General features: G+C 42.7%; 2 protein-coding genes across 3 annotated transcripts; both read right to left on the reverse strand.

Moving 5' to 3' along the window:
* Nucleotides 1-1381: 1381 nt before the first annotated feature.
* On the reverse strand, nucleotides 1382-10196 carry si:dkey-177p2.6 (uncharacterized protein LOC568712 homolog). Its single transcript, XM_046835838.1, is given in 3 exon segments — nucleotides 1382-4178; nucleotides 4181-4656; nucleotides 9751-10196. Coding segments are annotated over 3 exon segments (729 nt in total). The 5' UTR covers nucleotides 9879-10196; the 3' UTR covers nucleotides 1382-4053.
* Nucleotides 10197-14194: 3998 nt separating this feature from the next.
* On the reverse strand, nucleotides 14195-21719 carry cdca4 (cell division cycle associated 4). 2 transcript variants are annotated; one of them, XM_046835805.1, is made up of 3 exons: nucleotides 21078-21719; nucleotides 18785-18809; nucleotides 14195-15398 (listed from the first exon to the last, which is right to left on the reverse strand). In XM_046835805.1, exons 1-3 carry the CDS (start codon nucleotides 21262-21264, stop codon nucleotides 14552-14554), a joined length of 1059 nt encoding a protein of 352 aa, XP_046691761.1. In that variant the 5' UTR covers nucleotides 21265-21719; the 3' UTR covers nucleotides 14195-14551. The 2 variants fall into 2 exon arrangements, with proteins under 2 accessions (XP_046691761.1, XP_046691762.1); XM_046835806.1 differs by lacking the exon at nucleotides 18785-18809 and having other exon boundaries at nucleotides 21078-21230.
* Between the last annotated feature and the right edge of the window lie 5899 nt (nucleotides 21720-27618).

Raw genomic sequence — 27618 nt, forward strand, 5'->3', positions numbered from 1 at the left:
AACAGAAAAATGAGCTTCTACAGACAGAAATAAAGAATTCAAAATGACCTCCAAGACAAGCGTAAAGAGAAGCAATGCTATAGCTCATAACTCCCAACACTGCTCCACCTCACACTTCTTCTCCTCTGCGACCATGTAAGCATTCAGAAGGCCCAGCAGGTGGCGCTGTGCATGTACTAATGTAGGTTTTCACTTCACGTCTACGTCACATTCAGCTAATCCCTCTTAATCCAGACCTACGTGGTCTACACTGTAAAAAAACACCTGAAATATCACACACAAACATAAGTATTCCCACCCTGACATGTAGCTGAGGAGCATCACTGTTTCTCTGGAGATGTTTCTACAACTTGACTGGATCAAATTCTGCGTATTTGGAACGACACACACCTACATAAGGATCTAACAGCTGAAAATGCAGATGAGAGCAGAAAACCATGAGGAAGTGAAAGGAACTGGCTGCAGAGCTGTGAGTTTCAGAAGCTCAGTCTGAGGATGCTTACAAACCATTTCTGCTGCATTGGAGGTTCCTCAGGGCACAATGAAATCCTGCATTGTTACATGGTAGAAGTTTGGAACAACCAGGACTCGTCCTGGTGCTGGCAACCATGTGAGAAAGAGGTGATGAGGAACCTGATGGTGAGTCTGATTGAGCTCCATGCTGATGTGTGTGGAGATTCCAGATCAATCATCACTAGTTTTTAGGGTACAGTCACCAAATAGAAACATCTCATTGAACATTTAATTTCTCCCCACACATGTTCTCCGCAGCTCAACCAGTGACCATCCAGCTCTAGGAAGAGTCCTGTTTGGTCCAGAGATGTTCCATGTAGGAAGGACTCATGGTGCTCTTAGGAACCTTTAATGCAGTGGAAATGTATTTTGTCCTCCTTAGCAATTCATTTCTTACTTGAGTCCTTCAATGAGGAGATGCATCTCTATGGTCCAGATGAGTGGAGTTCTGCAGTGGCGGCTGACCTTCTGCAAGTTCCTCCCACCTCTACATATGATCTCTGGAGCTCCTACAGAGTATTAACTAGGTTCTTGGTCACATCTTAAACCCATGATGGTCTGGGAAGAGTCTATAAAGGGTCCTGCTTCTTCCAAACCTTCTGAAAGGTTTTCTCCAACCTTGTCTGTGTTCGGCTCTGAATTCCTCTCATGGCTTTGTGTTTTTGAGTCTAATCATCTATTGTCTCCAAGCAATGTGGAGAAGCATCTCAGAGATGATCCAGTGGAAGAGTGATCCTGTAGCACCTGAGCTACATGTCAGCAGTTCCAGCAAATGGTGTTGAAGATGTTTCAGCACGCTGCTGTGTGGGGTGCAGACTGATGTGAAGGATTTCGGCAGGTTGTTGAGGAATAAACACGTGACACGTGATGATAATAATAAACACGTGATTTTATTAAACGTAGGTTTATTTGTTGAACTCTGATTTTGCATAGAACACGAGCGATGTTATTTACAGGACGCAGGAGCTGCGAGTCAGTCCATCAGACACACACACACACACACACACACACACACACAAACACACAGGGTTTATATTGCACTTGGGACAGGAGATTACAATTGTTTCAGGATAATTCACTCATTATATAAATAAAAATCGTTCAGGCCGTAAGAACAGACATAAAGCTTTCAAATCTTTCTTTTACAATCTTATGCTCTTTTTATGTACGTGTGTGTGTGTGTGTTGATCAAGGCAGTGGAATATCAAAGCTCCCTACATTAATCTAATCACATGATGGTGCAGCTTCATGGCTCAGGAGGAGTTGAGGAGATAATAAAGCAGTAGGACTCCAGACGTGACGTATTATATATTTATCTTCTTCTTATTGCGATGTCGGTGTGTGGGAACAGCGTGAAGGAGCTGCCAGAATAACCGCCTGGGCTTCTGAGGAGGAGGAGGATGAAGAGAATCTGAATAAAAAATGATCTTTCTTACAAATACTCATTATATATATATATATATATATTAAAAACTCTTCATTAGTGAGCTACACATCGCACACGATTCCGCTCTACAAAAACAACGCAGATGATGAAGAATTCGCTCATAAATTAAAGCAATAAATTATAAACAAACAGAGAGAAAGAAATATATACAGAAATGTTTCTGTGGTCACAATCAAGCAACACGTAAATAAGCTCCAGGGTTTGATTTGATCCATGGAGCAGTGCAGGACGAGAGTGTGAAGGGAGTCGAGTCGGGTTTCTGCCTCATGAGTGCGAGATTGAGGAGGAAAAGGAGGGAGAGGAAGAGGAGGGAGAGGAAGAGGAGGGTGTCTGTGAGCCTGAGCTGAAGGAAGAGCGTTAAACAGTAACCCGTATCTGTACATTTATTGTGTCTTCAGATGTGGAGTAATCAAACAAATGAACGCAGAGGAATAGAGAGAGAGAAAGTGAGAGCGAGCGAGAGACAGAGTAAGAGCAGGCGAGAGAGAGAGAGAGAAAAGATAAAGGAAAGCATGGCAGGGCTCCACACATTAACATACTGTACTCCAGCATGTGAGCCCTGAGCAGATGAGCGTTTTTCTACAATAAGCCCCGCCCCCAAGCTGCACCGATTGGCTGAGAGGGGAAAACAAGTACTGGGGCCTCTGTGTGTGTGTGTGTGTGTGTGTGTAGTCTGGGGGGTAGTTGAGGTTTGCATTTTCTTTCTCTCACACACACACACACACACACATACTCGCGCACATATACACACACACGCATTTCAATACAGCATTTTTCACAACTTCCTCCATCCATGTGATGCACAGGATTAAGCTCCTCCTCCTTTAGCTCCTCCTCCTGCCCTTCCCTTCCCCCCTTTGGCCATCGTTCTCCTCCCTCAGGAAAAACAGCGTATCTGTGCACATACCCATAACCCTGCACCGGCACTTTATTTACCACAGGACAGTAAAGAGTGAGGGGGCGGAGCCTGGAACACTAAAAGAACGGAACCGTCTGACCCGAAGCTGCAGATGGTTTGATCGCTCGACGGTATGCCTGAACACTCACGAATAAATCAGACGGGTCTTGAGTGTGTTGGTTATTGGCTCGTGGCGAGAAATCCGGCTCATGTTCGCCCGATCGAAGAGGTGTTGCTGCTTCTAGCTCCGCCCACACTCTTCGGGACCCGAGAGAGACCGTCAGAGGGATTCGGGAAGTTGGGTTCCTACACACATGTTTCCGGACTCGAATATTCATATTTACTACGTTTGGGGCGATGTTCTGTCATGGCAACAGCTGTCTCACAACATAAAACCCTATTACAGCTCGCCCCCCCAACCCAGACCTTAAACCACTCAACTCAAATTCCACACTTTTCCAAAATGTGTAGGACCTGGAACGTGTCCTCAGAGCTTCTACTTTCTGTAGTGTCGTCTTCAGTGCAGATTGCATACAAACGTCTACAGAACGTCTACATGGCTTATTCAGGAGACCAGGATTTCACCCGGAGACGAAAGAAAGCAGAGTAGAAACGACAGAAATAACGAGTGTGTGTCCACAGTGTGCATGTCCACCATTGCTAGTCTTCATCCTCCTTTTCTAGGCACTACAGGGTTCCAGAGCAAAGGGGAAAATATATATATATATATATATATATATATATATATATATATATATATATTCACATACACACATACAGAAAGTTGAAATTTTTTGTCCTTCATCAGAGCAGGCTGGGAGTGGTGTGTGTGTGTGAGAGACAGATAAAATAAATAAAAGTACGAGTGGGATTGCTGTTGGTTTCTAAGAGGTAGTGCGAGTGTGTGCATGTCTGGTAATTACTGATTAAATAGACGTGTGTATGATTTATCGCAGGATCACGTTCACCAGTAAAAAATCAGATAAAGTTCTCTTTGTTGTAAAAAGTCTCCGTGGTAACACTTTGTGTTCGCTCCCTGCTTGTACACTTCTTACATAGGAAAAGATCCGTGTGCATCCTTACAGTGTGTGTGTGTGTGTGTGAGAGATTAAAGTTTTATATATAAATATCAGTTCTTTGTATAAAAATAGACATTACATGTAAAAACGGTGTAAATTTTACGATGGCTTGAAGGTCAGGGGTGCACCAGGATGTCCATGATGTGGTCGAGGTCGCTGAGGTCGGCCAGGCAGAGCTGCAGGTTTGACGGGTTCTTCAGCCCGTCGTCTTTAGGCGCGCAAAACGCCGGGATTTCCGACGGTCGTACATGGACGTGTCGATGTCCTCGAAGATGTCGTCGAGCGCCAGGTCCCTCAGGTAGCTGGTAGAGTTGGTGATTTCGAAAGTGCCGAAGAGGGAATCGGGCGTCTTCGAGTAGACCTCGTCCGAGAGCGCCGGGGATGGTGTGGACACGGGTCCAGAGGGGAGAGACGGTGAAGGGTCGAGAGATACAGGCGGGAGTTCGGAGACGTGGCGTGGGGTCAGGGGAGGAAACTGGGAAGATGATGGAGGTGGTGGAGCGTCTCCGCCTTCCAGCTTCATCTCCTGCTGGATTTGGCGCAGGGTGTTGGCCAGCAGCACCGAGCGGTGAAGGCTGGGGTCAGCACGGCTCTGGCAGCTCTGCAGTTTGTCCAGGCACAGGTCCAGCACCAGCTGCCTCTGCTGGGGGTACGGGAGGTCCAGCGAGGGCTCCTCTCCATTGTTTAGCTTACGCTTCACCCCGCGGCCCAGACCGTACCTGTGCAGGAACACAACCAGGAACATTTACCGTCTTTTACACAATGCTATTAAATTAGCGATTCTGATTGGTCAGTTAGTTTTGTACAAAAGTAGCAGTCGTTAAAAATTTGAAAAACACGTGATCATCGACATGATCGCGCAAAAAGACATGTTTATGTAACAGTCTAGTGCAAGCTCTTATGCGTTTTCCTTTGTGAAGGAGTGTGTGGTGTCTGATGTCTCTGTCTCTTTACTTGTTTTGCTCGACCTTAGTGCAGCTTTTGACACCATTGATCACACTTTACTGCTTGCTAGACTTGAGAACGTTGTTGGAATAAAGGGAATGGCTCTCTTGGCTCAGATCTTATTTGAGTGATTGCTATCAGTTTGTTGATGTAAATGGTAAATTCTCCACACTCTCTAAGGTAAAGTTTGGTGTTCCGCAAGGATCTGTATTAGGCCCACTGCTTTTCTCTTTATGTATGCTGCCTCTGGCCATAAACATAAACATCTACCATAAACATGGTATTCGCTTCCATTGCTATGCTGATGATAAACAGCTATATATTTCAGCAAAGCCAGATGAGAGAGATCAGCTTAACAACGTTGAGGAGTGTGTAAAGGACATTAGACAGTGGATGCTTGATATGTGAATAATATCACCAGGATCTCCTTCTAGAAATATGATGTCGTTACAGGATGCAGAAAAACTAGTTGATGCTTTTGTAACATCTAGATTAGACTACTGTAATGCTTTACTGTCTGGGTGTTGGAGTAAGTGCAGAAATAAGCTTCAGTTAATACAGAATGCAGCAGCAACAGTCCTCACTAGATCTAAATGAGCCCTGTTTTAATCATCTACACTGCTCCCAATTACATCTCACACTGATTATAAAATACTACTACTGACGTATAAAGCACTTAACGCTCTCACGCTGCAGTATCTGAGTGAACTTCTGTACCAGTATGGTCCTCCATGCCTACTTAGGTCAAAAGGTGCAGGCTATTTGTTGGTACCTCAAATAATGAAGACTACAGTAGGAGGCAGATCTTTTTCTTATAAAGCCCCACAGTTATGAAACAACCTTCCAATCAGTGTTCCGAACTCAGACACAGTCTCAGTGTTCAAGTCGAGGCTGAACACATATTTATTTAGTGAAGTCTTTAGTCAGTAGATTTTTTTCTTAGGTAAACTGCACAGTGACATGAACTTTTATACAACAGTAAAGACACATAATAATCCATATCCTTCTCTCTCTCTCGGTCGAGTTAAACATGCTCCTGAGGTTCCAGTGACCACTGTTCCAGACCCTCTTCCCTTCGTGGATCTTCCCACTTGGTCCAGGCCTGCCTCTGGATAGTGTTCTCTTTGATTGGAGGCGACTCTTTGCAGCTGAACATATCCACTTTTAATCACCACATTATCTGTGTAAAGCTGCTCTGAAACTTGGTCATTGTTAAAAGCGCAATACAAATAAACATGAAATGAATTGAATGGTACAGCTTTAACGATCACATAGTAACATTAAATGCATAAAAAGCCTCATTCTTTAATAAATATCTGGAGAAATAAATACTTTAAAGTACATTTGGAGTATAAAAGTGAAGAAACATCTGCTGCAGGTGAATTTGTAACACTCAGCAGCACTGATTATCCATCCACACGTTTACTATCTGGGCAGGTGGAGACGGGGTGAAGTTTCTCGAACACTGAGATTGTGGTGTTTGATCCGAGCGTTCCGGCGTAAGCAGAAATAGACGAGTTTGTCCTCCACCCCTCTCTGCGCTCGCTGTGGTGTGGGCGGATCGGCCCCCTCCATCATCCCCCCACTGCTCTATGTACGTCAGTGCAGACACAAGCTCCGAGGAGCCTCGCCTCTCAGCTACTTGACCTACGCCGGAGATTTCTGCTGAGACATCACTCCCAACCTTTTATAGATCAGTGCTAAGTTAGCCCCGCCCACTCGATTTTCTATTGGCCGACCATTTACAAGTCAACTGTTTCTTCAACTCCCAACAACGGATCACTTTGATTGACTAATCATGGATTCCTAATTAAGCGTAAATATTGGCACCCCCTGCCTACATATGACAAGCGGTCGTTGAGGCTTTAAATCCGAGGACGATAAATGAACGTGTTCGAAGGATGTCTGACATCAAAACTTTATTATTTACGTAAAAGCTTCAGCAGAAAGAAAAGTTCCTGCTTGGATGTGGCTGCAGCTGGAGCCTCCAGCATGAGATCGGCCTCTCCCGTGCGCTCGACATGGCAACGCCAACAGACGAGCGAATTGGGATAGAGCGTCGTAAAGACTTGCACGTCGCGAACGGACAGGACTGCCGCAGAACATTGTGTGAAAAGAGTCGTCTCACACGCACCTTCTACATGAATATCAGACCAGACGGTTCCTCTAAAACTGATCACTCACACCATGTTCTGAGCTGGACATCAAAAAGACTTGTGTCTTCATTTGACAGGTGATTTCAATGACATCTTATAAGAGAATAAAGGGAGACACTGGTTTGTTTGAAGAACATCTTGCTATGCTTTCACCTGGTTTTGTCGGATGAGCAGACCTCATGTCTGGGGTTAAACGAAAGAAAAATTTTAACATGCTCCTTATTTTCAACTTGAAGTTATCTCCATTATACAGCAGACTGTAGCACTTAACCTCAATTCATCTCAATACATTTCAGATCAAACTGAATTCATCTCACATCGTTCATCAGTCTGGGGTTTGAACAGAAATGTCAAAGCAAAAACTGTTCACAACTGATTAAAGCACTTCCTGTTTCTTTACACGACAGGGACAGGAAGTGGCCTTCATTATCATCGTACACCGGCCTTTTCACTTCTCTCAGAAACACAGCACACACCAGGCACCCATTACCTTCACCAGATCTCAATACAATTCTCCATTTCCATCCAGGAGATCTCGACTTCAGTCTCCATTTCCATCCGGGAGATCTCGACTTCAGTCTCTATTTCCACTCAAAGGTTCTCGATTAGATTCTCCATTTACATCGAGCAGATCTCGGTTCAATTCTCTATTTGCATGCACGAGATCTCAACTAAAGTCTCCAGTTCCATTCTGGAGATCCCAATGCAATTCTCACTTTCGAGTCACGAGATCTCTGTTCTCTTCCTAATTTCTATTTACAAGATCTTGATTCCATTCTCACGTGTTCAGGTGTCCAGCAGTGGTGTCGGGATTTTATCAGAATTCCAACATTTTAACCACTGAACCGTCACTTCCATTATTATCCGCCTGCATCCGTTAAACCAACAGTGGCGAAGTTCTCATAGAAAGCGTTTTTTTAATCGCAAGTTAACTGGAATATTTCCACTCTAAAAATAAAAACACACAATGTGGACGACATCATCGAGCTGCTTTCATTTTCATTTTTCACTTTATTCAGCTGAAACGTCTGAGAACTAATGCAGAGAAAGTTACAGAAGGAACTGGCAGGAGACCTAGTTACAAAACCAGACAACAGCAGCAGCAGCAGCGTCGGTGAGAGAAAAAAGAAGAAGCAGGCGACTCGGAAAAGCTTGCGTGACAGCAGGAGAAGTTGAAGAGAGAGAAGAGCCGGAATGCAAGTGCGACGGGGAGAGAGAGAGAGAGGGGAGGAGAAAAGAAGAGCAGGAAGTCCTGATATGGGCAGAGGTGATGGAGGCTAAGAGACGGCAGTGAGTCAGAGCGGTGAGACAGGAAGTTAGTCACCTTTAGCTGAAACTCACATCACTTCACAGTTTTCTAACCCTCACCAAGCAGCTTCTCTAAAATACTCATGCCATCTTCACCTGGCCACAAATGTGATATAAACATCTCCTTACATAAAAAAACTACAAAACATCTCCTCAAGCACCACGTCACAGCCCAGTGAGTGTACGGTTACCGTAGCAACCATTAAAACTCTCTTAAAAATTAAACCCACACCTTCTGACCAATCAGAATTGGAGCTCGCTGTCGAACCTGAATCAGATATCGTGAGAAATAATAAAGAAACACTTGGTTAATAGAAAAAGTTTCTGTGTTACTAAAGTTACTAATGTTACAAGTTTATGAACTAATAATATTTTATTCTTTTAAAAAGAACAAAACACAGTGACGAATCACAGACCTGAACTTCACCTTTCATTTCTTTTAGAGTCTGTTTATCAACCGGAATAAAAGAATGGGGAGAAAGGGAGGGTGGAGAGGGGGTAAAAACGGAAGAGAGGGGAAAGAGGGGAGAGGGAGGAAGAGAGTGTGAAAGAGTGAGGTGGGGGAGAGTAAGAGAGGAGGGTATAGGGAGAAGGAAGGGGGATGCGAGGGTGGAAAGGGGTTTAGAGGGTAGAGGGAGGGGAAGTGGGTAGAGGTAAAAATGGAAGAGAGAGAGAGGGGGAGAGGAAGGGAGAGAGAAAGAGGAGAGAGAGGGGGAGGGAAGGGAGAGAGAAAGAGGAGAGAGAGAGGAAGAGGAAAGAGAAAGAGAGAGGGGGGAGAAAGAGAGAGAGAGAGGAAAGAGAAAGAGAGAGAGGAAGATGAAAGAGAAAGAGAGAGAGGGGAAGAGAGAGAGAGAGGAAGAGGAAAGAGAAAGAGAGAGGGGGGAAGAGACAGAGAGAGAGGAAGAGGAAAGAGAAAGAGAGAGGGAGAGAGAGAGAGAGAGAGAAAGAGAAAGAGAGAGAGGGGAAGATGAAAGAGAAAGAGAGAGAGGGGAAGAGAGAGAGAGAGGAAGAGGAAGAGAAAGAGAGAGGGGGGAAGAGACAGAGAGAGAGGAAGAGGAAAGAGAAAGAGAGAGGGGGGGGAGAGAGAGAGAGAGGGAAGAGGAAAGAGAACAGAGAAAGGGAGAGAGAGAGAGAGAGAGAGAGAAGAGGAAAGAGAAAGAGAGAAATAAGCAGTTAGCAGAACTTGTTGATATCAGGCACGAGACGCATTTCTACACATGAAACCCAGTTGATTTGAATTCTTCTCCACTTGTTTGTAGGCGTGAACTCTGATCTTCTGATCTCCTGATCCTGATCTCCTGACCCTCTGATCTCTCCAGGCTGGTGCTCAGTGTGTGTATATGATATAATATGATATATTATATGATGATGATGATGATGATGATGATGAAGATATGATGGTACCTGGCTGAGTAAAGGGCATCTGGTGGTCCGGGCTGAACTTCCTTCTTCAGCACAGAATCTAATCGACACCCCGCGGTGTTCTTCCCTTTCATGGAGGCATTCAGGAGTAAAATCTCCCTTTGTCCCATACCATAATGTGAAATATAAATAATTATTTATTCCAAAAGGAAACTTCGGTGAAGAATTAAAACTCCGGTAAACACGACACGGTTAAAGTCAGACTCCGCGCCACCCTGTAACACTGCACTACATCCTTACAGCTCCACAGTCCCGCTTCTCCCCGGGGTTTATCCGCGCCGAACCCGCACCTTCCCCCGGAGCACCCCGGAGCACCCAGGAGCCGCCAGGAGCCGCTCAGAGCCGCCAGGAGCCGGAGCCAAAGCCGGAGCCGAGGCAGCGCTGTACGCCGGACTCAGTCCCAGTCTATGTGACAGAAGCTCCGGGAAGGAAAAAAAAAAAAGTCCAGCTGATGGACGGTCGTCAGGTGGGAGAGCGTTGATTGGCCCGACGAAATATTTCCCGAGTGCTGATTGGCTCACTCGTATCTCGAGCCCGCCTAGTAACTGCATATCATTCGCTGCTCGCCTCACGACTCTTTTCTGATTGGCTGCTCGCCTTTTACCTTCCCGCCCACACGGACACGTGACCGATAAACTCGGTAAAAAATAAATAAATAAATAAACGTAACATAAACATGTGTATATACGTATATTTTCTATTAGATTTAACTTATAAACAATTATAATATTTTAATCACCAGTTAAACAGACATATTGTTTTTATTGTTGAACTTTCGTAACTCAAGGCTGGAAATTTAAACGATGGCGTTAAGAGCTCTGACGTCATTTCCGGTAGTAGCCACCATTTTAATGGCGCAAGTCATTTGAAGGAAATATTATGACATATCAATAACTTTGACACGATGGATATGTATTTATTCATATTAAAATTAGAATATATGTAAATATTATATATTTAAATTTATATAAATATATTTAATTCCTCGCTTCAGCACGTTTCTGAGACAAACTCTAGATAGTTGACCTCGGTCCACAATGCTTGTTTTTGATTGGATGTCCAACCTGCCAATTATTCAAAGACCCACCTATACTAATCAACGGGGATATTTTGGGGGCGGAGCTTCATTATGGAGAAGTGCAGTAGATCAGACACACAGGAAACCCACACAGTGAGATTAAAGGTCATTACTAAAGTAAGAAACCCAATGAACAACCACATACATTATCTCCAGCAGAAGCATCGAGATCAACCTCGTAACATCACCCCAGGGTTTCCTGCGGTTTATAAGTGTGGTAGTTTTCCTGGGGATTTGAAATGAAAGCAAATTGTGTGTTTTTTTACAGTAAACAAACGGCAAAAGTATACACGGTTCAGAAAGAAGAATAAAAACAGGTTTAACTGTGTTTTGGTGACGTTTCCTAACGATATCCAGCATTGTGCAGTTTGCTACAGATGCGGGTTGTGAGCTCTGATTAGTTCACTTTCTGACCGTCCAATCAAAGAAAGTGTAAATGCAGACATGATTGTACGCCTGGTAGATGGCCCCAGTTTCACCAACTCGAAATATATACGATTGGTTAAAGCATCAGCTTCTAGCAGCATGTGCTTTCTGCTGTGGCTGCCCACACTGCTGACCCTCAGGGCCTCACAGCACTAGCAAAACGTTATGAGAAATCTGATTGGCTAGAAACTGAATGTCGAGCACCCAAGAGAAACACTATAAAATGTAGAGAACTGGTTACTGGGAAGATTTTAATAGATATTCATGGACAAAATATAAACATAAGTCAGTGATTGATAATTTAGGGTAGAAGCTTTGCTGACCCTGACGGCCCATCACGGGGCAGCTATGTTTCTCACCTGGAGTGTGAAGCCTCCAACGTGCCATTGAATGGCCTGGTTCATCATGTGTCTTTTCTTTACGACTCTGTGTATAATCACAACCTATTCTGATTATAAAAGGACTGCCAGCAAATATATAACTAATATATAACAATATTAATCCCTTACCCGAGGTCTTCATACTCACTTCTGTCAGAAAGTGTTGATGTTTCCCACAACAGCAGCTCTGATGGCGACATTCACAGGCTAATTGTTTAATATTTATATTACATTATTATTCCCAGCATCTCAATTGGATAAGATGCTCAGAGAGCAATAAAACGATGAGCGTTAACAACAACACCAAAGGGTTTTCTCTAAAGAGACTCTTAAATTCTTCAGTGTTTATGGAAGGAGTCTCCAATGTCAGAGGTAAAGTTGTTAATATCAGCTATAGGATTATTGCAGCTTTTGAGTAACAGGAAAAGCAGTGTTTCACCTCATAAACTTCAAGAGTATGAGTGAGAGACAGGACGTTTATAGCTGCTATAATGTATTAGAAAAGCTTTTTATCAATGTAAATAGAATTGAATAACTTTTGTAAAATGTAAACCCATTTAAATAGATACGATAATGTCGTGATCATTTCCTGGAAAACGCTCAAGTTCAAACAAACCACGCGGGAAACGTTTTTTACTTTGTCCTTTTTTATTAAAAAAAGTTATAAAAATGCTACAATGCACATATAAAATGTATTTAATGCTCTACTCTAGATTTATATCATATTTAAAAATGAAACTGATGTAAAGCAGAGAGGAAACACATCCACTCGAATTAACGTGCAGTCACGTTTTTCTTTTCTTTTTTTTTATATATATAAACAGGAATAATTGGTTCCATAACCGCAAGTGAATTTTTCTTGTAAATAGGAAGACAATCGTATTTTTTAAACCCTGTCCTCTTTCTGACGCTCAAAAATACAAAGTTAAAGTCAATACTGTACTTTAATGTGCTCGAACACTTGGTGCATAGAAAGTGTATTGCGACACTCAATGCATAGGATCGCAGAAAAGCGTGGGACTCGTTAACGAGGCTGCGTTCACACACCACGTCGGTTTCGGGATTCTTTTAGTTTTCACCTGATCAGAGAATATAAAGCTACGTTTGGATTACGCTAGATTGGTAGATAGAAATGTGCGGAAAAGAAAAAAGGACGGACGCAACGCGTCGCAAAATCCTTCGCACATATCGCATACTTTAAAACCAGCAAATTACAAAAAACAATAGATGACGGAATGAAATCCGTTGCAAATAGTACCGGAACATAACTTTTTTTATTATTAAAAACAAAAATAATAATCAATTATACAATGAGAAAAAACACCTGAAAACGTAAAATAACAGACTTTTCCTTTCACTGTTCAAGAAGCAAGTTTTACTTAACGTTTTCAAACCTTTCGTGCCTGGGGGTGGGGCTTGACATCTCTTTACTCTCATTTGCTAGTGAGATTCGGATGGATCGCTCCATAACCAGGAAGCAGAGGCTTCAGTAGATGGAGATCTTTCAGGAAGCGGTTCTGTGTGTAGTCACTGTTTATATTTTCTATTGGAAATGACTATTTTGTGTTATTGTTATTTTTTTGTTGAAACGTGCGCCATTAAAATCAGTATTTCGGAGAGCTGGTTATTAAGAGCTTTATAAGTTAAGTAAGGAGTCGTACATTTACGCCATTTATCCAGAGAGACTTACGACTGAGCAGCTGAGGGTAAAGAGCCTTGCTCAAGGGCACAGCAGTGGCAGCTTGGTGGTGGTGAGATTTGAACCTACAACCTTCTGGTCAGAAGTCTAATGTTTCAACCATTGAGCTACCAGTTCCCTGGTAAAAGAAGGAAGTAATTTCCTTTACACTATAACTACACATAGAACGAATCTCACTGCAGTCTTTACTTCCTGCTCAGGGATCTGCCCATGCAATCCAAACAAACCAGCCAATGAGAGTAAGGAACAACAGTTAAGCCCCGCCCTGATCAAAGGTTTGCACCAGACTCAGGGAACGTTTTTTGCCTACCATTTCATAATCCTTAGTTGAAGCGTTTCTCGTCCGTCTCGTTGTTTAGTTTTTGTTTGTTTCTTGTGAAAAGTTGTGTTCCGATACTTTTGGCACCAATATTATTCCGTATAGGTTAAAATAAATGTTTTTTTTTTTAAGGGTGAATCAGGCCCGTGAAAGTCTCTTCTGCCCTGAGTCCGACCAAAAAGCCAACACTCGATGCAACGAATAAATTAAAATAAATTAAAAGTCACTATATAGAATGAGGCACGACCCCATATTATTCTTCATTTGTCTCTTAAACAAATATAAGAACACTATGACTTCTAATATATTAAAAATAAAAATAAATTAAAAAATAAACGGGCGGATGATTTGCCCAGATACTGACGGGAGAAAATACGCTGGGTGCCAAAAATGCACCAAAAAAAAAAGTAAATAAAAAAAAAAAGTCACGCATCATCGTATTCTTACTGCCGTTTCTGACTCGATATCCGATCTGTGAACGTGTTAAAAAAACGAGTGCATTGTAACAGTTAACAAGCTGAATCTACAGTAAAAATATATTTTACCATTTTACAGTTTCATCTTTATGAAAATAACTTTTTCATACTTATTTGTATACATCTGGCTCTGCTCTCCATCCGGCATGTAGTGTTAATGGACGCAAGAAAGAAATAAATTATAATAATAATAATAAAAAAAAAAAGAACAGGAAAATAAAGAATGTATAGATGGTGCGCAAATAAGATAACTGTTCAGCTCAATAAAATCAAGGCCATTCTTTAGAAGACACACACACACACTCCTTTCCCTGAAAGGACTGCAGACAGAACTTCCACAACAGGTAGAAAAACATTACAAGGAGAAAAAGCGTCCGAGTCTCAGAGGTCCTCATCGAGTCCGATCTAAGAGCCGACGATGATCTCCATGAGGTGCTCCAGTTCGTTAAGATCGGAGCGGCAGTTAGACGGCGAGTTTATAGACGTCGGCGTGTGAGAGGGACTCAAACTGTCCAGCAGGTCGTACGGACCCATCTTGGGTGCCGTGCTCTGAATCCCAGTGAGCATGTTGTCCAGGTCGTAATACGACGCGTCAACGTCAGAGAACAATTCCTCCAGAGCAGAGTCCGGACCCGAGGCGCCGTTCTTGATCTCGAAAGTCCCAATTACTTGTCCCATTGCCTTCGGCTCCTCCCTGGAAGAGGGACATTCCTGTTCATCGTCTTCATCCTCGTCTTCATCGTCTCTCGGGGGGTCGTCCTCACTCGCGTCCCATTGACGACTCGAGGTCTCTGAGAGACACACATCGGCAGCGGGGTCGCGCACCGAGACCGAACACAGCGTCTCATCTGTCACGACTTCCTCCTCCCGGCTGATTTCTTCATAACTGATGACTGAGAACAGCTTCGGCTCGGATTCCTGCTCTCGTGACCGGCACAGGACCTCGGTAGCCACCAGGCGCTCGGAGGGCCCCTGAGCGCCGCTGCAGAAGGCTTCGGTGACCACCCAGCTCCCGTCGTGGGTCATCTCCTCCTGGATCTGCCGCACCGTGTTGGCGATGAGGACGGAGCGACACAGGTTGGGCTCCACTAACATGTGGCATAGCTGCAGCTTGATGAGGGACATGTCCAGCAGAGACTGGCGCTGCAGACTGTACGAGGAGGACACCTTGGCACTGGCCAGGTTCTCGTCCGACATCTCGTCATCCTCGCCGGGAAACTTGCGCTTGGTGCCTTTGGAGAACATGTCTACCCTGAGAAAGAGAATACAAGCTTAATTACAGTCATGTAGTCACATGCGTCATAATTAAATCAAAAGAAAAATCACAAGCAGGACAGATTAATGTGTAAAAGAGCTGCAGGATGGAAACAGGAAACCGTCGAAGGTTAAGAGGAAGTCAGAGATGCTGTCTATTTAACAACCCGAGCGGCTAATTATGATTTATTCACCAATTAAAAATAATAATAAATGTTTCATGTGCTCTGATTGGCTCCTTATTACATCCTGGATACATATGTAGTTGATATGAGTCTGTGTGTGTGTGTTGCCTCATAAGCTATTACAATCAGGCTGATCTCTCAAGCTACAGAGAAAAACGACATACGTCTGTTCATAAAAACGAAGAGAAACGAATTAGCGTGGGACATAATGCGCTTTTCCATCGCAAACTCCATGACTGATGTCAGTTATTTGGAAAATTACAGGAAGGAAAATTTAATAAATCAACTTTTATGATCCAAAAACAATAAGATGCGATGACCATATTTTTCTTCGGTTTGTCTGGTAAACTGTCACCAGGTTTACCACAGACCTATTTTATTCAGCATTTTTATTTTTCAGTTCGGTTTCGTTTCAGTAAGTTTGAGTTTTGAGGTCGATATTTTTCTCCTCACTTTTACTTTTAGTTCTAGAGTCATTTTCATTTCTATAAGTGATGAGGTGTAGGAGTGAGGTGTTACAGGGGTGGAGGTGAAGAACAACCCGAGGTGAAGCGAAGAGCATTAAAATGGTAGACTTCTGCTTCTTTAGTAGTGCAGTGAGAATACATTTAGTTACACAAGCTTTAGATGTTGGAGTCTCATGTGAATCTTTACAATCACCTTCCAGCCAATCACAATCCACTATTCACACCTGAACTCCTTCCGGCCAATCACAATCCACTATTCACCCCTGAACTCCTTCCAGCCAATCACAATCCACTATTCACACCTGAACTTTATTTCAAAATTCCTCTTTAGTTGTATTTGAGTTAACGGAAACGCACCGTTCCATGTGACTTCACGAGCAACGTTCAAAGCGGCGCAGTTTCAAAAAGTATTGGCACCCCTCAGGTGAGCAAGCTAAAAAGATTTATTCAAATTTCTGTGGCATTTTTTTGGACATGATCACGAAGCTGCTTTATGGAAATCTGGATCCAGAAACAGCTACAGATTTACATTCATGCTTAATAAACAAGTCAAATGTGGCAGCACTGAAGATAAACTTCCTGATATCAGGATAGGAGGGGAAAAAACTCGAGAGGAAGCCGGCATGGCTCAAATCATTCTCTAAAAAAAAATAATAATAATAATAATGGCAAATGATCATCCAGCAAAAAGCTCCTCATGTCCCTCTCCCTAAACTCGACCAAATATGGGTGTGTGGGATTCCAACACCATGAGGTTAACATGACGAGGAACAGCTCAGTAAGATGGTGCTTTAGTGTAGGTCAGGTTTGAGATTCAGCTGTTAGACTCGGTGTTCATTGTCAAATGTGATTTAAACCATGGAATTACATACACTATACAGTGCCAGAAGTATTGTGACACCTGACTTTCCCACCCAGACGTGTTTCCTACCTAAACATGGACACACAAATGTCTTTGGATGCGACGGAATAAAATGTTGCCTGCACTTGAACTAGGAGACCCAAACCTGAAGACTGTACATGAAGGTGTGCTACTCATGGGATGGCGTGGAAGATCTCCTGCTACTGAACATGAATCAATGTGATCGCCGACTGCAGCCCAGACCTCCTCACCTACCCTACCTCAGGACTTTCCGAACATCCCTGTGTTTGAATGAATCTCCAGAAACCTTCACAAAATCTAATGGAACATCTTCCCAGAAGAGTGGAGTTTATTATAAGCGTGAGGTAAGATGTTCAAAATGGAAGCACAAAGCAATCTTGTGGCCGTGTGTCCACAAACTTTTGGCCATATATCCCGTGTGTGTGATGATTTAAGGTCCTTGTACTGATTGATTCTTGTGTCACGAACGCAACCCAGAGAACACGGACCCTGGACTGTTTGCACAACATCTGTCTTCAACCAGGCATGGATTGCACAAATAATTGCACATCTGGCACACAGCTGCACTGGTTTAGGAATATCTGAAATAACTCAGACTGTTTCTGTTGTCCTGAATGTTCATTCGATTTCTATATTCTAATTCTTTTGGTTATTTAGTTACAAGTATATTGTTAAGTCAATTGTTTTTCTGGTTATTTTACTATTTTAATTCTTTTCCTTTAATGAAAAAAAAATTATTTCTTTTATCAGCTTGGACAAATGAAAATTCAATAAAATTGAATCCGTCATCCTTGAACCTCTGCCAGGAGGTTACGGCTTTTTCGTCAGCAGGATCTTTTTAACAAATTTTTTTTGCATCTTAAACCATATTAAAACATTACGGAAGTCACTTGGGGCAGTTTTTATTCTTCTCAGGGGGTAGATTTCTCCAAAACCCCGGACGGTTTGCTCTGAAATCAGTTCTGTGAGAAAATAAAAGATTACAACTTTTTTTTTCTTTTCGTATGCATGAGTGTAAATCTACAACATTTACAGATATAACACCTGGGAAACATCTGGACTTTTCATTCAGATTCAATTTTTTTTTTAAATATAAACAGATTTATAGCAAAGTCGTTTAACTTACGGCGCTGCCGAATTCTGGACTCTGATTGGTCGAATGGTGTTGATCAGTTTTCTCTAACAGCAGCTCCAACATTAGCTCGGATTTCTGCTAATATTAACAGATGATCCTTTCCAGTAGTAACAGCTTCGGCGCAGAGACGTCCACGGTGGACTCTACACTCGAACACGTATGTGCAAGGATCGACATTTACCGAAGGAGTCTCCAGTGTCAGGGGTTAAGACAGTTTTGGTCATCACCTCCAGCAGAGTGCTAGGTGAGGGAAGGAAGGGGTGTTTATAGCTGCTATAACGTAAGTGAGTACAGGAACGGACTCGTTTCATGAACATGGATGTGATATAAATAAACGAGTGAAAGTTCAACACGGCGTCCGATAATCATAATGAAAAAACTGCACTTGGTGGAATAAAAGCATGTCCTGTTAGAGAAAAATAATCCACTTCCATGTGACATCAGTCATCGTGGATTATTTTACCACACACACACACACACACACACACACACACACACACACACACACACACAATGCTTTATTCTTGCATGATTAATCACATCAGGCATGAGGAAGACAAACCTGGAAGCTTTGTTACCTTGAACACACACACACACACACACACACACACACACACACACACACACACACACAGCTCTAACCCAACACCACACAGGTACACTGGAGAGGGTAAGGATGAGGGGAGGAGGTGCATGAGGGGGCGTGTCTCCTACCTGAAGCACGAGCGACATCTCAGCGCTGTAGAGACACAGACCAGAGCGCAAACTGACAGAGTGACCAATCACGAGAACTCTAACTAAATCATACATACATTCATTCCACACACACACACACACACACTTTATTCTAAAATTAACAACTAACTGATTACAGCTACACATCGTTATACATGTATGGGGGTGTTAGTAGGTCACATGACCAGGATGCGGGTTGTATTGTGCAATATATCACGGAAAAGTCGATATTGCGATAAATGATACCACGATACATTTTTTTAGATATCGTTAGTACGATACTTACAAATTAATTGCCACTCCTTGGAGGTCTTCGATTTGACAGAGACAAAAAAAACCTTTTGTTTTTATGGCCATTGAAAAGAAAACGATTGTCAAATGTAATCATTCGTCGCGATGTGAGTCACGTAGTGTAGAACAGGTCCTCGTGCTATTTTAGTCATCACAAACGTAGCAGGCAAGCACTTCCTGTAGTTACTTCTCGGAAAAAGAAAAAAACCGACACTTTTTTTTTTTTACAGGAAATAGTGCACATGTATCATTAGCACGTATATTACACAGGGTGATTTCCACTGCATGCTGGCCACTAAAAGTATCTTCATCCCTGATAATCAACCCGTGTTCACATGTAGGACAACGGGCTTTGGGAATCAGTGATCATTCAGCTAGAAGAGCATCAGTGAGATCAGATGTTGGGATGTTTGAGGAGGCTTTGTTCTGTATGGCAGTTTATCCCAAAGGTGTTCAGTGGGGATTGTGGAGGTCAGGTTTTTGGACAGGAGCATCAAGGTGCTAGAAGTTCTTCAGGGTTTCAACGTTCTTCAGGAAACAACTGCACGGGTTAGACTTTGTGGGAACAGTTTGAAGGTTGGGTGATGATTGTCAGATGTATTGCACATACGTCCGAGCCCATTGTTTGATGGGTCTATGCAGGACGCAAGTTATTTTAAAACCAAATGGTCTTCATGAAGGTCAGGTGTGCTTACGGGAGCACCGTGGTGGTGGAACAGCGTTACGGTTTCTTAGTTCTTCAGGAAATTGTACAAAATGATTGTCAGGGGTGCACAAACATACCTCTATGCAGGACACTCGAGTTGTACCAAATCAATAACTTGTGTCTTCAGGGAGGTCAGGAGCGTTGTGGTGCTGGAACACCATCAGGAATTCCAAGTTCTTCTACATCAGTTCTGACTGTGTTTGACCAGATTGATGGGTGGGTGATGATCGTCAGGGGTGCACATAATTTTTGAGCTCGTCGTGAATATGAAGTAACAATTGGTTAAACTAATGCAGTCAGAATAGGGCTTGTGTTTCCAGTGGTGCGCGATGATATCGTCATTTTCGTTTTAACGATACGCAACCTCGCGTTTTTGGACGCGTCACTTGTTTTTAGTAACGTTACGATTAATCGCTATTCGACTGACATTGTGAAAATGCAATATACAACATTAAAATACACATTTTTGAATTATGCAAAAGAAAAGATATATTTAAACCCGTTTCAGACACGTTAAAACGGACTCTAATGCTCTTATTCACGTCATTAATAATCACAATACTCCAAAATATTTATTACATGTCCCCCTGATCCCCCCCTCCCCCCTCCAATCAGGGCAAAAGGGGGGAATTCTCCTGCGACGCCGGCGTGACGTCACCGCGCACGCCCCGCCCGCACTTCCGTTCTCTCTCCCCTCGTCCCCTCCCCCACCGCCCTGACGTGGCCGGTAACTGGGGGGGCGAAGCGTCAGAAAAACGGTCCAAAAATACACAATAAAACACGAAACACTATCTATAAACATTAGAATACAAATTAAATCCCCGAAATGAGGGCTTGTTCGCGCGCTGCGCGTGTCAATCCCACGTTAAAACGCGGTGTAAAGTCGGCGCGAGCGTGAAAACGACAAAGATGGACGCCATGTTGGATTTTTCCCCCTGTGATATTCGTCCCCGGATATCACGCCGAGTCTCTTGTGTTCCTTCACCCCCGACATTACGCGGTTGGTAATAAAGAGTGCGGGATGAGCGGGTGAAGGTTTACACGGACACGGCGCGTGTAGAGTACGAGATTATTATAATTTTTTACACGTGAGAGAGACGCAGACAGCGCGAGCTCCGACTTCCGCATACACGCCGTTTATTCGAACTCGAGCGCGCGGCTGCGTGTTATTTTTTTTTTTTTCGCGTGCGTGTGGCATTGCGTTGCGCGCGTGTGAAAGAGGGGAGACACGGAGAAGGTTGGACAGAGGAAGAGCAAGAAAAACGACCCCCGTACCTGGGATAAGTTGAGAGTTCCTGCTGGAGAGCGTCATGCGCGGGTTGTGCAGGCCGGCGGCGGTGTAGAAGGTGCAGCTCCACTCGGCCACTCGGGTGCACACTGAGCCTGTGAGCATCCGGCACGCCGGGCAGGGCTGATGGGGGCGGAAACTTTCAGCTGCATGGACACCAGGCCATCCGTGCATCTGCACATACCCCCTGTACCCCACGAACACAAAGCCTCTGGGTGGGGGTGTGAGGGGGTGTTAGGGAGGGTGGTGGAGGAGTGTTTTCTTCTTTACATATAGAACCTGACTGTAGAATGGTGTTTCACAGTCCCTCAGCAGTCTGGAGTTCTGCTACAGATCTAAATCTGATCACCATTTTATAAAATGCATGCACTAGAAATAATAATAATAATTTTCACACAAAATACTACACAATTCAATGGTTTCTTTCTTTTTCCTTTCATTATGCAATTATGCTGCAATCTTCACTCAAAATACTACAAGTATGTGTTGTTGGATTTCATGCAGCTCAGGAACTGTTGCTCAAATGGCATTGAATATATAATAATAAAAAAATGATTTATGATGTTGAAAGTTAGCATTCTTTTCTGAATAATGGTGAATATTAGCCAGGATCTTCATCCCTGTTATTAAAAACCCTGTATAAAAAACAACAAGATGATGCACATACCAGTTACTATAAGACAGTTACTGTGACTGTAACCAGTGATAATAAAACCAGTGACATGACAAGCAGTGATATTAAAACTAGTGACTAACACAAATGATACTAACAACACTGACAGAAACAGCACTGATACTAAAACTAGTGACTGACACAAGTGATAATAAAACCAGTAACTAACACCAGTGATACTGAAAGCAGTGTAATTAAAACCAGCGATTGTAAAATCAGTTATTATAAAACCAGTTACTGTAACACCAGTGATATTAAAATCATTGACTGTAATAGCAGTGATAATAAAACTAATGATATTAAGTGACTGTAACACTATTGATACTTAAACCAGTGACTGTAACACCAGTGATAATCAAACTAGAGACTGTAACAACAGTGATAATAAAACAATTCTCTGTTACATCAGTGATCCTAAAACCACTAACTGTAACACCAGTGATACTGAAAGCAGTGTATTTAAAACCTTTTATTTAAAAACCAATGATAGTTAAATTAGTGACTAACAGCAGTAATGTGAAAACAAGTTATATTAGAACTAGTGACTGTAACACCAACAATACTAAACCCAGTGACTGTAACACCAGTGATACAAAAAACAGTGATATTAAAACTAGTGACTGTAACACCAATGATACTAGCACGAGTGACTGTAACACGAGTGACTGTAACATCAGTGATTTTAAAACTATTGACCGATACTAAACCCAGTGACTGTAACACCACTGATAATAAAACCATTGTCTGTAACACTAGGGATCTTAAAACCATAACTGTAACCCCAGTGATAGTGAAAGCAGTGTAATTAAAACCGGTGATTGTAACATCATTAAATATAAAACCAGTGACTGTAACAGCAATGATACTAACACCAGTGATTATAACACTAGTGATAATAAAAGCAGTGACTGTAACAGCAGTGATGTAAAAATCAGTGACTGTAACACCAATGATATTAATACCAGTGACTGTAACAGCAGTGATATTAAAACTATTGACTGATACTAAAACCAGTGACTGTAACACCAGTGATAATAAAACCACTAACTGTAACACCAGTGATACTGAAAGCAGTGTATTTAAAACCTTTTATTTAAAAACCAATGATAGTTAAATCAGTGACTAACAGCAGTAATGTGAAAACTAGTTATATTAGAACTAGTGACTAACACCAACGATACTAAAGTCAGTGACTGTAACACCAGTGATACAAAAAAAATAATGATATTAAAACCAGTGACTGTAACACCATTGATAATAAAACCATTGTCTGTAACACCAGTGATCCTAAATCCAGTGACTGTAACACCAGTAACAGTAACACCAGTGATACTGAAACCAGTGTAATTAAAACCAGTGACTGTAACACCAATTACTATATAACCTGTAACTGTAATCAGTGATAATAAAACCATCGATTGTAACACCAGCGCTTGAGTGATAAAAAATACATTTTAACTTCATTTATTTACTTAACCATGTAAAGGAATAGAAAACAGAATCAAATGTGTTTTTTTCTGAGTGTATTTAATAAACGCACTGTTTACACAATGAGTTCATACACGTTATATCTAAAATTAGACATTAATCAGCTGTGAACTACAGATTGTTGTTGCTGTTGATGGCCAATAGAGGGTGCCAAACCTTTTTATCCTGTCGTTTTACCTATTACCACAATATAGAGGAAAGTATTGGGACACCTGATTTATATGATTTATTAGATACAGTGTAGAGAGAAAGAGAGAGAGAGAGTCAAGAAGCTGATGCAGTACACAGGGAAATGAGACTACGCTTCTCCCAGTTGCTACGTAAAACAACATAGAGCTACATACAGAACACGGAGCTACATAACAGAACACAGAACTACAGAACAGAACACAGAGCTTAAGACTAAAGTAAGTGTCCTCGCCACGTAAAGTGCTTCGTGTGCAACCGAGGGCAAACAGTGCAACAAAAAGACAAGGCAACACAAAACACATATTAGCGCCGACCAGTAACCTGCTGTATAATATGTTATACTGTACAACGTGCAAAAGAGAGAGCAATACGCAAGATTGTACTTGTAAACAAACACAATGTTGTGCAAAAACAGCAACAGCAGCAATCAAGAGATGCAGAACAGCATGTAAACTATATAATATGATTATAATATATTATAGCTGGTGCTAAAGACTTGGATGTGTATGAATTGAAAGAAAGTTTCAGTTCCAGTTCAATTCTGTGTGTTGAGGAGTCTGATGGCTTAAGGGGAAAAAACTGTTGCACAGTCTGGATGTGAAGCCCGAATGCTTCAAAACCTCTTTTCTGATGGTTGAAGAGTGAAGAGTGTGTGTGAGGGGTGTGTTTAAAGAGTGTGTTTGAGCGGTGTGTGGGTTTGTCCACTCCAATGATAGTGGAGGGTCATGGCAAAGGCATCATTTATGGAATGGTTTGGACGATACGCAAACTGCATGGGGTTTAGGTTAGGGTGGTAGCTGGGTCTTGATGTGCCTCATGACGAGCCTTTCGAAGCACTTTATTACGATGGGTGTGAGTGTGATGGGACAATAGTCATTAAGGCAGGAGACTGTAGACTTCTTCAGCACGGGGATGATGGTCGTTGTCTTGAGGCACGTAGGAACCACGGCGTTGCTCAGAAAGATGTTGAAGATGCCGGTGAAGACATCCACTAGCTGTTCTGCACATTCCCTGAGCACTCTGCCAGGAGCGTTGTCTGGTCCAGCAGACTTCCATGGGTTAAATCTGCATCAGTTTTCCTCACATCAACTGTGGTTAGACAGAGCACCTGGTCATTGGGAGGAGAGATGGTCTTCCTTGCCGCCAAATTGTTCTGCATCTTAAAGCAGGCGTAGAAGTCGATAAGTGCATCTGGAAGGGAGGCGTCACGGTCACAAGCAAGTGAAGTTGACATGTCGTTTGTGATCGCCTGGTTGCCCCGCCACATGCGCCGGGTGTCTTGGATTCTTTTGCCGTGTGTGAGCTTTCGCCTCTCTGATGGCCTGGGACAGTTTGGCCATTGCTGTTCTTAAGGCTGTCTTTTGTCCCTTTTAGTCTCTACACTTTAGCAGCACATACACCTTTGTGGTCATTCAAAGCTTCTGGTTGGATTGTGGGTGATTGTCTGATATAGAGCTCCCAAAGCTGCTAAAAAAGCTGATGGCTGTGGCCGTAGCTTCCCTGGGGAAGAGATGGCACCAGGATGAACTACGGAAAGAAGGCAGAGACAGTATGATGCTCTGGGAGATGTTGTGCTGGAATAAGTTGGGTCCTGGTGTTCATGTGGATGTTATTTTGACATGTACCACCTACATAAACACTGTTGCAGATCCTTTGTGGCAGTGTAATCGTTTAGCAGGATACATCTCATTGCACATCCATAGTGCCACACACCAGTCAGAACAAAAAGTCTCCAAATTCCAAGGAACCCAATTTGAACATGTTTTTATAGGGCATGCTGAACAAACAAGTCTGATCCTCTGATCCGTGGAGGCTCCACCTTACTAAGTACATGACATAAAGGATCTGCTGCTAAGATCGTGATGCCAGATACCGCAGCGCATCTTCAGAAGTCTGGTGGAGTTGAGGCTGTGATGGGTCAGAGCTGTCTTGGTGGCACAAGAAGGTGTATCTGTATCTGTTTGGACCTGTACTGATTGATACTCTGAATTCATAACTGGATAGTGGTAAATAAGGGCAGAATTTTAAAAACTATATTAATATTTACCCAGGAACAGTTTTCATGTGCATTCAGAGTCCGGTTACATGTCTTTCTCTGTATATAACATACTTGTTGATGTTATTGATATCAAAATTGTGTGTAAAACAGAAAACAATAACCATAACAATGATATAACGCTGCTGGGAAGATGCTTAGTTTTTATACTGGCATCTTCCAGGATTCTACTACTTTTACACTTTTTACCACAGTCAACATACTATAGATATAAGTCTAGTCTAGTAGCTTTAAGGTGGAAAGGTAGGAGCTCAGTGATTAAAGCTCTTATTAGAAGGTTGGGGTTCAAACTCCAGTATTGCCAAGCTGCCACCCTTGGGACCCCTTAGCAAGGCCTTTAACCCTCAGTGTTTGAGGGGGGCTGTATCTTGGCTGACCCTATGCTCTGACCCCAACTTTATAACATTTCACTGTGCTGTGAATCACATTTGACAAGTATAAAGCACCACCTTCTTGTCATTCCAACCATAAACATTACAGTAAAACAACCATAAACATTACAGTAAAACAACAATGGTTAGTGGAAAGAAACTAGTACAAAGTCTGGATGTGAGGGCCTGAATGCTTTCTTTTACCATATGGCAGGTGAGTGAAGAGTGTGTGTGAGGGGTGTGTGATCAGCTTCAGTGCTGTAAATGATCTCAAAATCTCCTGAAAAAACAGGACAAAAACAACATTCTCATAAAAACTGGTAGTAAACTGTACTTTTCCATGCTGCTACCATGTGTGTAGTGTGTAGAGCGTAGTATGTAGTGTGTAGTGTATAGAGTGCAGTGTGTAGTATGTAGTTTGTAGAGTGCAGTATGTAGTGTGTAGAGTGCAGTATGTAGTGTGTAGAGTGCAGTATGTAGTGTGTAGAGTGCAGTGTGTAATGTGTAGAGTGCAGTATGGTGTGTAGAGTGCAGTATGTAGTGTGTAGAGTGCAGTATGTGTGTGTAGAGTGCAGTGTGTAGTATGTAGTGTGTAGAGTGCATTATGTAGTGTGTAGAGTGCAGTGTGTAGTGTGTAGAGTGCAGTATGTAGTCTGTAGAGTGCAGTGTGTAGTGTGTAGAGTGCAGTATGTAGTGTGTAGAGTGCAGTATGTAGTATGTAGAGTGCAGTATGTAGTGTGTAGAGTGCAGTGTGTAGTGTGTAGAGTGCAGTATGTAGTGTGTAGAGTGCAGTATGTAGTCTGTAGAGTGTAGTATGTAGTCTGTAGAGTGTAGTATGTAGTGTGTAGAGTGCAGTGTGTAGTGTGTAGAGTGCAGTGTGTAGTGTGTAGAGTGCAGTATGTAGTGTGTAGAGTGCAGTATGTAGTCTGTAGAGTGCAGTGTGTGGTGTGTAGAGTGTAGAGTGCAGTGTGCAGTGTGTAGAGTGCAGTATGTAGTGTGTAGAGTGCAGTATGTAGTGTGTAGAGTGCAGTATGTAGTCTGTAGAGTGCAGTGTGTGGTGTGTAGAGTGTAGAGTGCAGTATGTAGTCTGTAGAGTGCAGTGTGTGTAGTGTGTAGAGTGCAGTGTGTGTGTAGAGTGCAGTGTGTAGAGTGCAGTATGTAGTGTGTAGAGTGCAGTATGTAGTGTGTAGAGTGCAGTATGTAGTCTGTAGAGTGCAGTGTGTAGTATGTAGTGTGTAGAGTGCAGTGTGTAGAGTGCAGTATGTAGTGTGTAGAGTGCAGTATGTAGTGTGTAGAGTGCAGTATGTAGTCTGTAGAGTGCAGTGTGGTGTGTAGAGTGTAGAGTGCAGTGTGTAGTGTGTAGAGTGCAGTATGTAGTGTGTAGAGTGCAGTGTGTAGTGTGTAGAGTGCAGTATGTAGTGTGTAGAGTGCAGTGTGTAGTATGTAGAGTGCAGTGTGTGGTGTGTAGAGTGCAGTATGTGTGTGTAGAGTGCAGTGTGTAGTATGTAGAGTGCAGTGTGTAGTGTGTAGAGTGCAGTATGTAGTGTGTGTAGTGTAGAGTGCAGAATGTAGTCTGTAGAGTGCAGTGTAGAGTGCAGTGTAGTGTAGAGTGCATTTAACCCTCAGTGTTTGAGGGGGGCTGTATCTTGGCTGACCCTATGCTCTGACCCCAACTTTATAACATTTCACTGTGCTGTGAATCACATTTGACAAGTATAAAGCACCACCTTCTTGTCATTCCAACCATAAAC

The sequence above is a fragment of the Silurus meridionalis genome, chromosome 23 (assembly GCF_014805685.1).
Source record: "Silurus meridionalis isolate SWU-2019-XX chromosome 23, ASM1480568v1, whole genome shotgun sequence".
Lineage (NCBI taxonomy): Eukaryota > Metazoa > Chordata > Actinopteri > Siluriformes > Siluridae > Silurus > Silurus meridionalis.

What these genes read in the sequence shown, in the direction of transcription:
- cdca4 (XM_046835805.1), bottom strand. Translation starts at nt 21,264, where the DNA reads ATGCACGGATGGCCTGGTGTCCATGCAGCTGAAAGTTTCCGCCCCCAT. An exon ending in GAACTCTCAACTTATCCCAG is followed by an intron (nt 18,810 to 21,077) that starts GTACGGGGGTCG and finishes GTGTCTCTACAG; the next exon opens with CGCTGAGATGTCGCTCGTGC. An exon ending in AGATGTCGCTCGTGCTTCAG is followed by an intron (nt 15,399 to 18,784) that starts GTAGGAGACACG and finishes TCTCTTTCTCAG; the next exon opens with GGTAGACATGTTCTCCAAAG.